This window comes from Sander lucioperca, chromosome 4 (genome assembly GCF_008315115.2).
Source record: "Sander lucioperca isolate FBNREF2018 chromosome 4, SLUC_FBN_1.2, whole genome shotgun sequence".
In the NCBI taxonomy this organism is placed as follows: Eukaryota; Metazoa; Chordata; class Actinopteri; order Perciformes; family Percidae; genus Sander; species Sander lucioperca.
Window position 1 is genome coordinate 13,290,140 of NC_050176.1, and position 13,889 is coordinate 13,304,028.

General features: G+C 41.4%; 2 protein-coding genes across 5 annotated transcripts in view; both read left to right on the plus strand.

The window, feature by feature from the left end:
• The first annotated feature begins 61 nt into the window (after positions 1–61).
• as3mt (arsenite methyltransferase) lies at positions 62–5,931 on the plus strand. Of its 2 annotated transcripts, XM_031289570.2 has the most exons (11): positions 62–222; positions 534–582; positions 859–986; positions 1,080–1,230; positions 1,455–1,591; positions 1,687–1,756; positions 1,932–2,013; positions 2,093–2,224; positions 3,870–4,009; positions 4,097–4,219; positions 5,203–5,931. In XM_031289570.2, the coding sequence occupies exons 1-11, from the start codon at positions 206–208 to the stop codon at positions 5,308–5,310; spliced, it is 1,137 nt and encodes a 378-aa protein (XP_031145430.1). In that variant the 5' UTR covers positions 62–205; the 3' UTR covers positions 5,311–5,931. The 2 variants fall into 2 exon arrangements, with proteins under 2 accessions (XP_031145430.1, XP_031145431.1); XM_031289571.2 differs by lacking the exon at positions 859–986 and having other exon boundaries at positions 86–222.
• Positions 5,932–6,497: 566 nt separating this feature from the next.
• Positions 6,498–13,889, plus strand: part of cnnm2b (cyclin and CBS domain divalent metal cation transport mediator 2b) — a 45,375-nt gene continuing 37,983 nt past the window's right edge. The window contains exon 1 of one of the 3 annotated variants that reach the window (XR_004103307.2): positions 6,498–8,217. Coding sequence is in view for 2 of the 3 variants with exons in the window: in XM_031289043.2 (XP_031144903.1) it covers positions 6,732–8,217 (1,486 nt within the window). In the remaining variant the exon portion in view is untranslated. The remainder of the gene's footprint in view (positions 8,218–13,889) is intronic. The other 2 variants (XM_031289043.2, XM_031289042.2) reach the window with 2 other exon arrangements.

The following is a 13,889-nucleotide window of genomic DNA, read 5'->3' on the forward strand; positions in this document are numbered from 1 at the left end:
TGGATTAAAAATGTATCTTTGAACTTTGACTGTAACGTTATGTTACCAGGGTCCAGCAGTGATTTAATTAAGTGAAAGACAGGGTGTGCTATTAAGCAAGAAGTCAACTGTACACTGTTCATTTTGTTCAGAGAGCAAACCACTGCTGAAAGCTTTCATCTAACGTTAACAGGTACAAATTGTGGACTTTTTAAAACTCAATGCAATGGCTGAAGAAAATCGGTAAGAACAATCTCAAAACATGCCTCGTAACTTTATTTATCGTATAGTATGTTTATGGAACTTAGCATTGGAGCGAGTGGCGTGTGTCAGATTTGAACCTTAACGTGAGACCCTAACTGTTTTTATAGCAACGTTAGTTAGCTACATTAATGACGTACTAGCTACATAATAACTTGTAACTGTGAACTTGTGGAATGAAGTTAAGTTGTTACTTTTTTGCTGTAACTAGCCAGCAGTGTGGGTTAGCAGTTAGCGTTACAGCTAACAGTAACTAACTAACGTTACATGCCATTTTACTTTCTTTTTTTAAGTGCGTGTGCAAAAGGCTTCGTTGATAGCGCCGTTCACGTGGACGTCAAGGTAATAACGTGCATCACTTACTGTACACGTTAGTTGGTCGCTAGCCTAGCTCAAGTGCTTTACTTAGCTAAAACACAGGCAATATTATTTTAAACAATGTTACTTAGTTCAGCACTGTTCTTCAGTAATGCTTGTCTCGAGGTGAATTCACCGACCAAAGTACAGATTTGAAGTAGCCTATGATGAGTCAACGGTCAAATTAACATTAACTGATAAGAACCTTTTGTATGACGAGGAGCAACTATATAACTAGCTAGCCTTTCTGCACTCAAACAGGAGTATTATGGCAAGGTGCTGAAGAACACCGCAGACCTGAAGAGTAATGCCTGTGTAGCGCCAGCCAAGCCCATCCCTGCCTTCATCCGCCACGCTCTGAAGAAAGTACACCCTGACGTCACTGCCAGGTCACTGGACTGTTACACTGTTGCTTCCGAGTTGTTTACACTGCAACAATCGCTGATCCACAGGTGGTTACAGTGGGTGTCCTCCTCCCTCAGGTACTATGGCTGTGGGCTGGTGGTGCCAGAGTGCTTGGAGGGCTGCAGGATACTGGACTTGGGAAGTGGAAGTGGGAGGGACTGCTACATGCTAAGTCAGCTTGTGGGCGGGAAGGGCCATGTCACTGGGATTGACATGACTGAGGACCAGGTACTCTACATCAGCATCACAGTATGGCTATGGTGCACAGTGAACTGTCATTGATGTATACAAAAAAGTAAAATAAAATGTGTGAAGGCTAACTGTCTTGTGAACAATAGCTTTCCTATTCTGGATTTAAAAAGACAAAATTCTGCTCCCCGGTATGTATGTACTTTGGAATTATGTATGCAATTCAAATTCAGATTCAAATGCAACAGCTTGTTCTCTTCTAGCTTGACATTGCCAGGACATATGTGGACTATCACATGAAAGAGTTTGGCTACAAAAAGCCCAATGTCAGTTTTGTCCAGGGCTACATTGAGGCCCTAACAGAAGCGGGTCTGGAAAAGAGCTCATTTGATATCATTATGTACGTATTTCTTGTCTCTTTTTCTCTGTTTCTTTTTTGTATTTTAATGCTGTGTAATTCTAGAATTGTGTTGAAATGTTGATTTTCTGCCATAGTTCCAACTGTGTGGTGAATCTCTCTCCAGACAAGAAGCGAGTACTGGCGGAAGCCTACAGTGTGCTCAAGGTACACTGCTTTAGAGTTGAGCTTTGGCCTCATTAATTAAATTAAATCTCACAAAACACAACAAGAATGCTTTGAAAAAAGGCACACAAAAAAGTAGGAATCATGAACCATTGAACCTATTAGTCTATTTAGTTTGCATATTAACTACATACACTGTTTGACTGTTGATCTTTAGGATGGTGGTGAGCTGTACTTCAGTGACGTCTACAGCAGTGGAAGACTAACAGAGGAAATTAAAAACCACAAAGTGCTGTGGGGTGCGTCAAATTAATATCCTTCTGCCATAAAATCTCACAGACACGTGCCAGAATTTTACAATGAAATTTATCTTGGCAGGTGAGTGTCTTGGTGGAGCACTCTGGTGGAAGGATCTGCTGCAATTGGCTGAAGAAGTGGGCTTCAGCCCACCACGGCTGGTTACAGCCAGCATCATCACTGTCGACAACAAAGAGCTACAGGAAGCTCTGGGTTTGATACTATTTTGTTCTTTATATGTTACTTATTCACTTATTTTTGTGTATTACATTGTTTGCTTGTTTCTAAAAAAAATATCTCAGGCTGGGTTACATAAAAAAACATTCATTTTCAAACTAAGTTAAATTGTCGTTGCACCAACATTACAATTTATTTTAAGACGTAACCTGAATTTAAACTCTCTTTAGGACCCTCTCGAAAATGAGATGACACATCTCAAGAGGTATTCCTCGTACAGTAAATAAATATCAATAAACAACAATTGCTTTTTTACTTATGTATTTATGCTTTTTTTAAGCCAAGATTTATCCAAAACTACATTTATTTGGAAGGCCTTGCACACCCATACAGGTGTTTCCACTTATTCTTGCTAATTAGACTTCTGCTCCCTGACGGGTGCAATAAAGCTTACAGAAGAGTTATGGAGATGTCACACGCCCACACAGAGGTCTAATTAGTTTTAATGAGTGAAAACACCTGTGTGGGTGGACCTTGGGTGTATAGGGCCTTTACGGTTTATGCAGGTGTTAATTGACAGGTCATATTTAACTTTATAAGTTACTACACATCTACTCTTAAGTCCTGTGGACCCAGTAAAATGTTTGAAAGCAGTGTTTTCTGGTCACCAAATATCTACGGGCCCACAAGTTGTACTGCAGTTCAGTTTCAGAGGTTTACCTGGAGCCCACATTTGCAATTCTTAAAGATCACAAGCCTGTGACCAGCTCCAACATTTCCATTGTTTGTTGCATCGTAGAAAGTGTTGTACGTGAACACCGGATGCAATTTTAATATCCATTCTATTTGTTTTTTTAAATATATATTTATATATAAATATATTTCATATTGTGATTTTTCCAGTGAGTTATGTAAATGCTAAGATCATGCTAGTCTTGTTGCTATCTTTCTCTTTTTTTATAATCTCGGTTTAGATAGTCAGGTTTTCATAATTTACGTTTACAAAACTAGGGTGTACTTGGGTTTAATTTGTGCTGCACAGCTCTGGTTAATGTTTAACGCCTGTTAATCTGAGTTATACTTAACTGTTATCACTAACTTCTAATTGTGTTGGTGCAACTTCAAGAGAAAGTTCACCCCAAAATCAAAAATACATCTTTTTTTTTTTTTTCTCTTACCTGTAGTGCTATTTATCAGTCTAGGTTGTTTTGGTGTGAGCTGCCTAGTGTTGGAGACTTTCTTTCGGCTAAACCCCACCTGCCAACCGCATCACCGCCCAGAAGGAAGCCTCCTCATGGACTCATGGGTAGAAGGAAAATAGTTCCTACATTAAAACTGGTCTGTGTATTATTTTGAGTAAGAGGTAAGATATTGCTGTTGAGTTTTTAAAATGTATTTCTTGGCGCTTTGAGCACCACAAGCCAAGTGCCATCTAATGTCATTATATTCAAGAGAAGACAGACATCTTTACGACTGATACACCAGCACTGGGCAACTCACTAACAAAAAAATCTAGATTGGTAATAGCACTACAGGCAAGAGGAAATTTGCATTTCGGGGTGAACTGGCCCTTTTTTGTCAGTTAATTGTTCAACAAATATATCACAGAAAACATTATAGATTTTTGTTGAGGTTGATTAGTGCATATATTGACTCTCTCTTACCCATTCTGGCAATACAGGCGACTATAAGTTTGTCTCTGCCACATACCGCCTGTTCAAGGTCCCTAAAGGCAACATTAAGCCCTGTCAGGTCATATATAACGGGGGCATTACAGGAGTAGAGGACAACTTCCAGTTTGACAGTCAGAACACATTCAAGGTCTGTACATGCAGTACAAGAACATCTCGATGTCTTCTGCTCATGCAAGAATGTGCAAATGATATCAGATGTGGGTGTATTTCACAGGTGGATGAAGTGGTGGAAGTTGATGGAGAGGTGGCCACCATCTTGACCCATTCCAGATTTACGGAGGACTTCACTTTCCAGCCACCGGGAGGTCCCCGTGAGTCCTGTGGAGTCAAACCTAAGGTCAGTGTTCCAACTAAATTCCTGGATGTGGAAATGTCTTTGTGTGATTTGTCTTTGAGCACTAGAGGTCAGTGTGTTTGTCGTATCAGTTCCAAGTGTGTGACACACCCAGAGAGCCCCACGGTCTACACTGTGCACATAGTCACACGCGCATGTGTGCACCAGAAATGCATGCTGCAAGTTCTTAAACACACACATACACACACACACACACACACACATACCCACTCAAACATACATACGCACACATCCACACGCACAAGGTCAAGCAGCTGTCTTGGAGTCATAACCAGACTGTGGAGTCATGCTGGGGAACCTTGAACAGGAAGGAATGTTCTCTTCTCAGCTAATGGAATACCATCTTATCAGCGCTCATGGTGATTCTCTGCAGACACACACACATCTACAAACACCACTATATATACTGTATACTACCCTCATCTTTTAATCACTCATGACATTTTATTCTGCTATTAAGGGATTTCCATTTTGTTTTTTGTGTTGCAAAGAAGTCAATTGAAAAAAGTGATTTATCTAAATTTGTCACTGGGTTTAACCTTTGGACTCTGAAGTGAAATCAGGTCTGCAATACTTGTCTCAGAAACACGTCCAGTTGGTGATTATAGTAATAAAAAGCCTTTGGTCTTGTTATTGAAAGTACAGCTACTGTGAAATGCTGATTTAATGAACAACCAGTGTTTCATAAAAGAGACACTGGTACCAGGTGTAAAGATGCACCGGAGTGCTCCGTGTGCAACAACTTTTTATTCTGTTGTTATATAGAATGTTCAGTATATTACATGGTTTTTAATGCTAAAAAAAATCAGAAAAAGTGAGAATTCACTTTTTAAACTTTTCTACATTCCTTACAATTGTCTTGGGCGAAACACACTTATTATGTATGTAATACTTACATAGAACTTTATGTAGGTAAGGTTATGTAAACTCCCTCTGATTTCTACCTTGTTGAACTGTTGATACAGGCAGGCATTATGGATCCTTTCGAGCTGGTCCATCAGCTGGAGAAACAAAGTCCAGGTTCAGCCACAGGGGGATGCTGCAGCACACAGTCTGCTGCCTGCTGCAAATGATGGTGGGAAGAGCACTGAGAAATACCGGCCCAGCATCATACTGTGTATGCATAATAACAGTAGTTTAAATCTACTGACTTAATTATGCATTAGGCAATGTCATCATACATTTGAAATGAGATTTGAGCAATTGAAATGAATCACACATAAACATGTCTTATTGATGTTCTGTGCACACTTCCCTGTCAATCTTCTTCAACTTGAAAAACTGAAAAGATGAACTTAATTTATTAATAATAATGTTGCATAAATAAAATTACTTTGGCTCCGTACTAAGGCAAGATCCAAATACCCACAAATTCAAAACCTGTACATAATCTTGAACAGTTTTGGTGACTTCTTCTTATGAGGCTATTTTTTCACATTTGTCTACAATCTTAGACATCTGAATTTCTTATTCTTCACATTCACACCATCAGGACTTTTTCCCCATTTGCCTTAATTAATTACACTACTTCTGATGTAATACCTCTATTAATTTAATTGATTTGTTAGGCAGTAGGTAGGACAGGTTTTGCATTAGTGTTAGCTTCGCAGGCATTCTAACTAAAATCAGCATTGTTGTGTTCATTATTGTGTGTAATTTCTGTTATAAGACAATAAATATTGTCAGTCAATTAACTAGTACTGGTCACTGATTAATACACACTTACTATGAAACTATATACTGTAGGCAATGGTTCCCAACCTGGATGCCACGACACCCCATGGAGTCTGAAGATAAATCTGAGGGATCAAAGGAGAAAGAAGAAGAAGAAAAAAAATTATATATATATATATATATATATTTCTGCTTCACAAAAAATCACATTATTTTTTACAACTTTTCTCTTGTATGTATATACAGTAATGCAATGCAAATATATAAGTAGGCATACCTTAAACATTACCATGTAGGGATAGTTGAATGAACACCTCTGACAGTCGCAATATAAATGTAACATTATAAAGTAGTATTTATTTATCATAATGTATTGCGTTATATTGGTAATCATGTTACTGTGTCCATCTTTATTGATGTCTTTTTTTTAACAAATACATTTTAATCATTTACATTTGTTATCTCCTGTAGTAGGATACATGTTAAACAAGTCACGAGTAGAGTCCTGCTTGTCTCTTAACATGAGGTGCACTTGTTTTGGAATTTGATTCGCCAAACAGGCTGCGGACGCCCCGCCCCGTGGCCAACGGCCCCTCCTTATTGGTCGCCTCTGTCGCCTGTCTCGGGGACATCAGGGGAGGCACGAGTTGGCCCATAAGCCTGCGTTCGCGAGTCATCAGTGTCGGACACGTAGTGGGAACGAGCAGGTCCCGATGCACAAGTCACGGCAACCCTCGGCGGAGATGAAGGCGGACTCCGACTGGCTCTGATTTTTAAAAGCCCTTTTCATTCAGGAGGTTGGTTGCCAGTGGTTGTCAATATGGCAGAGCCGTCATCCCAAGCACCCACCGCTGCAAAAATGGCGTCACTTAACCGGGTCCGAGCTTTGGCGATGATTTTCTTAACTGTCACTGGCTGTTGTGTCACCCCGACAAGTGGCAAGGAAGGGTCCGAGGAGACCGTCATCATAGGGCTCCGACTGGAGGACACGGACGACATTTCCTTCATGGATAGGGGCTACCTGCGGGTGAGTGAGCGGTCTCGGGTAAAATTAAGGGTGTACGGGCAGAACATCAACAACGAGACCTGGTCCAAAATTTCTTTCACGGAACATGAGCGCAGCCGGACGGTAGGGAGCTTTGACAGCTCCTCGGGGGATAACCAGAGCCAAGAGGACTGGTCCGGCTTGCATCCCTGCGGTATTAGGACTTCGGATATAATTATATTGCCCAACATCATTCTGAATCGAAAGACGTCCGGAATAGTTGAAATTGAGGTCAAACCTCTGCGAAAGACAGAGAGGAGTAAAGCCTATTACCTTTGCATCGCTACCGCAACACCGGCCGTAGCCGGGATGCACGACCTGTGGACGGAGAACACCTGGATCTACCACGATGGGGATGACACCAAAGTGATAGTGGTGGAGGAAAAAAAGTTTCTGCTGCCTTTCTGGCTCCAGGTCATCTTCATCTCCATGTTGCTTTGCCTCTCGGGTATGTTCAGCGGGTTGAACCTAGGGCTCATGGCTCTGGACCCCATGGAGCTCCAGATAGTCCAGAACTGTGGCACGGAAAAGGAAAAGAATTACGCCAAAAAAATAGAGCCGGTCAGGAGCCAAGGGAATTACTTGCTTTGCTCGCTTCTGCTTGGGAACGTGTTGGTGAACACCACGCTGACCATCCTGCTGGATGATATCGCCGGTTCGGGGTTGATTGCGGTGGTCATGTCCACCATTGGAATAGTCATTTTTGGAGAAATCGTGCCCCAGGCCATCTGCTCCAGACACGGCCTCGCTGTCGGGGCCAACACCATATTCCTCACTAAGTTCTTCATGCTGCTCACCTTCCCTGCTTCTTACCCGGTGAGCAAGCTGCTTGACTACCTTCTGGGACAGGAGATAGGAACCGTGTACAACCGGGAGAAGCTTCTGGAGATGCTGCGCGTCACGGACCCTTACAACGACCTGGTCAAGGAGGAGCTGAACATCATCCAGGGCGCGCTGGAGCTCAGGACTAAGACCGTGGAGGACGTGATGACGCCGCTGAGAGATTGCTTCATGATCCCCGGGGATGGCACCCTCGACTTTAACACCATGTCCGACCTCATGAAGAGCGGCTACACGCGCATCCCAGTCTATGAGGGCGAGAGGTCAAACATAGTGGATCTGCTCTTTGTCAAGGACCTGGCGTTTGTGGACCCGGATGATTGCACCCCTCTCAAAACCATCACAAAGTTTTACAGCCACCCGTTACATTTTGTGTTCAATGACACCAAGTTGGATGCAATGCTGGAGGAGTTTAAAAAAGGTGAGACAACTAGATAGAGTGCACATATTCTCTCGTTTATGAACTTTATTATTTATTATTTTGATGCCAAATGAAAAGCCCACTAGATAAAGGTGTCAGAGAGCCTCCACATTTTCAGTTTATTCTCTCTTGACCCTCAAGTGACCCTGGATGATGGGTAGACCGGTGAATTACTTCAGGTAGTATAATACAAGAAGTCACAGCTTAACCCTTAAATCTGCACTGAATGCCTGTGCTTCACTGTCCATCAAAAGGTCATGATGTGTGAGTGAATCCTAAATGTTTAAAACCTAATCTTCAGGAATAAAAGGCGGAGGAGAATATGTGCCCCCTTAACGATTTCACAAAAAAAATTCCCAGGTAGTGAAGGGAAACAGAGTTGTTTTGGCATTTCTTATCCGGCCTGCCTCAGAAATCACTGAAGCAGCCACATCAGAAGTGAGGTGCACTTGCCACAGCCTCACTGGTCACTTCCTGTAAAGGGGAGGAGGAGGTGTTGTTATCTTTCTCCATCGCTTCCATTCAGTGTTAATGTTCACACAGTTTCTTTCTTTCTCCCTCTCCTCTTGCTTTCCTCCTCTTACATTGCCTTCTCATTCAGTCTTTTTTTTTCTTCTTCTCCCTCTTCCCCCTCTCTCTCTTTCTCTGATTTGTGAATACATTAGGACATGTGGGAATGGTGCAACGGCAGTGCTAAGGTTATCAGGTGGGGGCATCTTGATTGAGAACCTGCTTAAATCCCACTCTACCTCTCTTGTGCTCACATCTGAATGATGGTGGCGATAACTCCTCTTGTCCAGCCCTGGAATGCAGTCGTGTGGATAATGAATAACAGCCTTTATCACTCTCAGCCCCCCCATGTGTTGTGTGTACGCGCATGGTGTTTGAGAAACATGTTTACCTCACCAACGGTTTACCTAATAGTTTTGCATAGCCACCCTCCCTCTCTGTTGTTGCCTAGCTGTTCCTGGCAGTGTGTGTAGATTTGGAGCTAGTCTGTTCTTTATTTATGACCAGATACACAGCTATAGAGGTACCAAGGGTTGGAAATTAGCACCAGCCACGAGCCAAATGTTGGTAAAATAGGCAAGGGGCTACTAGATTTGATTCACTCACCAGCCAAAAACACAATGGTAAGCTGTGAAGTGGTTGGGAGATTTTGGAAAAAAAAGTTGTGTGTGTGTGAGTAACCCAGTGATACGTGGGCACACCTGTTCAGCAACTTTTTATTTATCAATACTTAAAATGTGAAGAAAAAAGCATGATTGATGCATTGCATGCTCATTAGAATATTCACTTTACTTTAAGAGGATTAATTGGGAGGAAAATAGAGCAAATCATTGAGCTCCATTACCAGAAATTAGGTGTAGTTCTCCTTGCCAAATTAGCATTAATGATTATGTAATAATCTAGTTAGGGGGGTTTGTTTGTTTTCATCACAGTTGACTATTTACAGACATGCACTAGCAGCAAGAAAACATCAATTCCATTGACCTTGTTGATCATGTGTTACAGAACAGCATTGTGCCATGTTCCGCTACATTATTACAATAACATTATTACCAAATGTGAGCCTTGCTCTCGCCTCACTTATTACTCTAATCCAACATCTGTTAACATCTGATGGCCGACATGTTCTTTTTTAAGCATTATGACACATTAAGTGTTTTTGACCTGTGAGTCATACACACAGACACACAGAACGCAACATCATATTGAATTCAGTGACACATACAAATACAATTACATACGTTTTAGTTCTCACATAAACCTGTGATAGGTGATTGGTAGCAGTGAGATCTCTGATTGTGGATGCTAAAGCTGCTGCGCTGATGCAGGATGAGTGACTAATCACAGTTGACTACATGTTTGTCGTTTGTTTTGAACACATTCTGATTCTAGTATCATGTTCAGAAAAACGGCAGTATGAAGTATGAAATATCAATATTAAAGTTCCACTTCATTACTCTTAAAGTAGGTTCCACGATACACGGTTCTGTTATCTAAATTAATAATGCTAAGCTTTTACTAAATTAACTATGAAACTAATTGGAGCAAGGAAGGTAGTGTGAAATAATATTTAAAAATAGTCTTATAGCCTGTATGGTAGACGTGTAGCCTAGAAATCTAGACGCACCCTAGCGGCAGCAAATGTAATTTGCTGCCAGGGTCAGTCTAGCAACTCTCCGTTGGCTTGCGAGCTGGAAAAACCAAACTTTAGTCAGGCCAATCACATCGTCTATAGAGTCGGTGGGCGGGCTTAACATAATGACGGCAGAGTTGCGACGGTTCCGCGTGAATTCCCTGCTACTTGAAAACAAAGAAGATGGCTGCTGCTGCTGGCGAACAGCGGTCTTTCGAATCGGCTTTGGCCGCAACTCTGGAAGACTTGGAGTTAAGCTTTTCTTTGAGAAAAGAACAAAGAACGGCGCTGAAGTCATTCTTAAAAAAAGAAGATGTGTTCAGAGTTTTGCCGACCGGATACGGCAAGAGTTTAATCTATCAAATAACGTTGCTCTGGTTGGTTGTAGCGTTATCCTATTGCAGAGGGAATTTGAAAGACAACCGTTTATCCCGCCCCTCGGATTGAGCCCTGCCAATGGTGAGTTCCCAGACCCAACATCTTGATGTGGGTCTGGCTTGTCACGCTGGTAGACTTGAGCTTCATTCACAAAATCAGTTTTTAGACACTCATCAGTTTGCATCCAGGTTGTTTTGGTTTGGAACATGTGTGTGCCCCTTCTGCCCTCACCACGGGCCCTGGTTATCAGGTCCCATCCCCTCTTGCTAGAGCTACAGTACATATCCCACATTAATATTTACTTTTGTTGGGTCCAGGCACAGAACTTAATTCTAATGTAGACATGTGTTACATGTTTACATTGGAGTTAATGTTGTCAGTCTTCCAGCTTTGTGCACACTTGTGTTTGAAATCCTTTACAGTGAACTTGGGCATAAATGTGGGGTTCTGTAGCTATGTGTATAATGCAATCAAGGTGTTTACCTGTACCAGATATACAGCATATTGTTATATAATGATATCAAAACTTTTAGTCATGATTTTCATCATACCAGTTTAGTCAGTTTTCGGTCATTTGGCTCTAATGCTATTCTGACACTTGTTGAATAATAGCCTGAATTGTTAATCTGCATAGTTATAGTTCATATAAAACCCATACAGAGTGTAAAACTGTCTTTAAGTTCAAATCAACTGACACCTGAAATACTTAAAATGTTGGCAACAGCTTCCATTGTGGGCTCAGGTGTATCTGTTTACTAAAAAAAGACAAAACACAGCATGTTCACATTATGTTGCCAACAGAGTTCATCATATAGGTCCAGTCCAGGTGTGTAGTGGCTGAGGCAGAGTGTTTCTGCAGCTGGCCCTGCGCCAGAGGGAATTCGCCTCCAGCCTCTCATGGAAGTCATAAGCAACTGTTGTAGGGAGGGCTGCGGGATCAAAGTTTCCCGTCAATCTGGCTCTGTTCGCAGCGCACACTCAGTTCAAAGTGCTTTGTATTGTAAGTCATTGTTAATTAATTTGATGCCGCTTGCGGAGCTGCATAGTCGTCTGTTACAAAAAAGAAGAAAAAAAAAAAAACCGCAAGACGCTCATATTAGAGACCTTGTTGCAGCATTGCATAGAAACTTTCTGGCGGGGTGTTTTCTCTTTTGCAGCAACAATACATAATTCACTGTATTACCATTTTTTTCCCTACTCATTAAGGTGTTCATACATTCTGCTCAGAAATCACATTGAATTTATATTTCCCTAAAACAAAAAGGAAAATATGAATTGGTCAACAGTAAGGATGGTAAAGCGAGAGCTTTAAATATTGAATTTGCTTAACATTTTCTATGTCGTGAAAAGAAAGTGCTGATCCCAACTGTGCGCACAGGTTTAGGTCCTAGGTTAGGGGTTACAGTCAGATTCATGCACGAGCTTTTTAATTCAGGCAGACACCCCTGTGGAAACTTCTGACCCTTTCATTAATTGCTCTCCGTCTGCGATTGCAACAATTACTGTCATCCAGGAGCTGCTTGTCAAGCTGCAGGTTTACCGGTTAATGAGTGGGTCAGTGTGTGCCGTTTTGGGACCAAACCAAGCAGTTGAGTCAGAAACAGGAATTCAGCTGCCCTTCTGACTTTGAGTTATATTCCTGAAAGTGAAAGTTATTCACTCACTCACTCACTCACATGCAGTGTAACCAGCCTTGTGAGATTAGGAAGAATCTGCTGTATGGATGATTGGAGAGATCAAATCAGGTTATGTGTGCTTTTTCCCCCTGGGGAAGCAAGGCCACTTGCGTACCTTGAATATGGGAGTCTTGATGAGGGACTGTCTTGTACTTAACAACAGAGGCAAGGAAAACCTTTCCCCCCCAATTGTCTCCCTGCTTTGCTTATAACGGACACACAGACACAAACTCTAAGATCTTCTTGTCTCTAACTTGTAAACTTGGTGTCTAAATTGACGTAGTTACACTGCTTATTCCATTTAAAGCTACCAATTTAAGTTATGTTTTTATGTATGTTAACAATACTCCCGCCTCATAGTAAATGACCAAAATGTTAGCCTACTGTCTGTTTTGTTATCCGATCAGCTAGTGTCTCATAGCCCAGGGTATACATGCTCCACTGTTTGAGAGTAAAGTCCCCAGTGTAAAAGAGCCTACATGAGGCCTCGCACGTCTTAAACTAGTTCTCCGATCGCTGCAATATAGGCCAATCTATGCTTAATTCAGATTCAACAGCCTTCGCGGTCTCTTTGCTCAGTACTTTGTCTTAAAGTGAAACTCTTTACTCTGTTGGGCTTGTTGAAATACTGACAGGAGTTTTGTGGTTTGCTTCAAATGCTGTTCTTCTTTCTGGGTGTTTGTGCGGAGCGTATCATAGCAAATGTCTAGAAATTGTGTGTGTGTGCCTGGTAACCCTTGGTGCTAATGCTGCAACAAGTGTTGGGAGTAAATGGCATCATGTTGGTAAGAACACTTAATGTTTCCTGATGAGGGACACCCCTTTGAACTCAGCAAGACTTCTCCTGCCAGCCGCTCACTTTATCAGAACTAATTACCTCGAATGAAAAATTGTCTGCATTTCACTATAATTTGTGTTACAGGAGATGGCTTTAGTAGTATTTTCTTGTATGGAATGTAATTTAAGTTTGTGTTACAAGCAGCATAATTAACACATTAACACGTGCTGTCAAAACGCATATATTTTTTTCATCTAAATACTGTACTTTTTAAAATCACTTCTGCTTCCTGCTCATTTGTCCATTCACCTGTTCTGTCTTTTGTTCATGAAAACTTTGTTGTTGTTGAGCTTTTTTTCTTCTCTATAATAAGCACGTGCGTATCATTTAAGTAAGTGTTTGAGTTTTCATGTAAGCCCTTAACACTTTTTGAGAGAAGGCAAAAACAGGTTTCTACAACAGAGAAACCTGTTGCATGGTAACTTTTCCTCTATTGGACTCTTGACTTACAATTTAAAGGACCACAAGCTGTTTCGCATGTTTTAGCCCATTATACCACAACTCATGAATACTTTATATTACTGCCAACAGTTTTTTTCAAAGCATAGTTTTGCGAGACTTGAAACCTTCTGGAAGCAGAGTAGGTGATCCATCACAGTTACATTTCATTGTCTTTTTGTCACAGTTAGGCTAATGT

What these genes read in the sequence shown, in the direction of transcription:
- as3mt (XM_031289570.2), top strand. An exon ending in AGAGCTACAGGAAGCTCTGG is followed by an intron (nt 2,225 to 3,869) that starts GTTTGATACTAT and finishes CTGGCAATACAG; the next exon opens with GCGACTATAAGTTTGTCTCT. An exon ending in ACAGTCAGAACACATTCAAG is followed by an intron (nt 4,010 to 4,096) that starts GTCTGTACATGC and finishes TGTATTTCACAG; the next exon opens with GTGGATGAAGTGGTGGAAGT.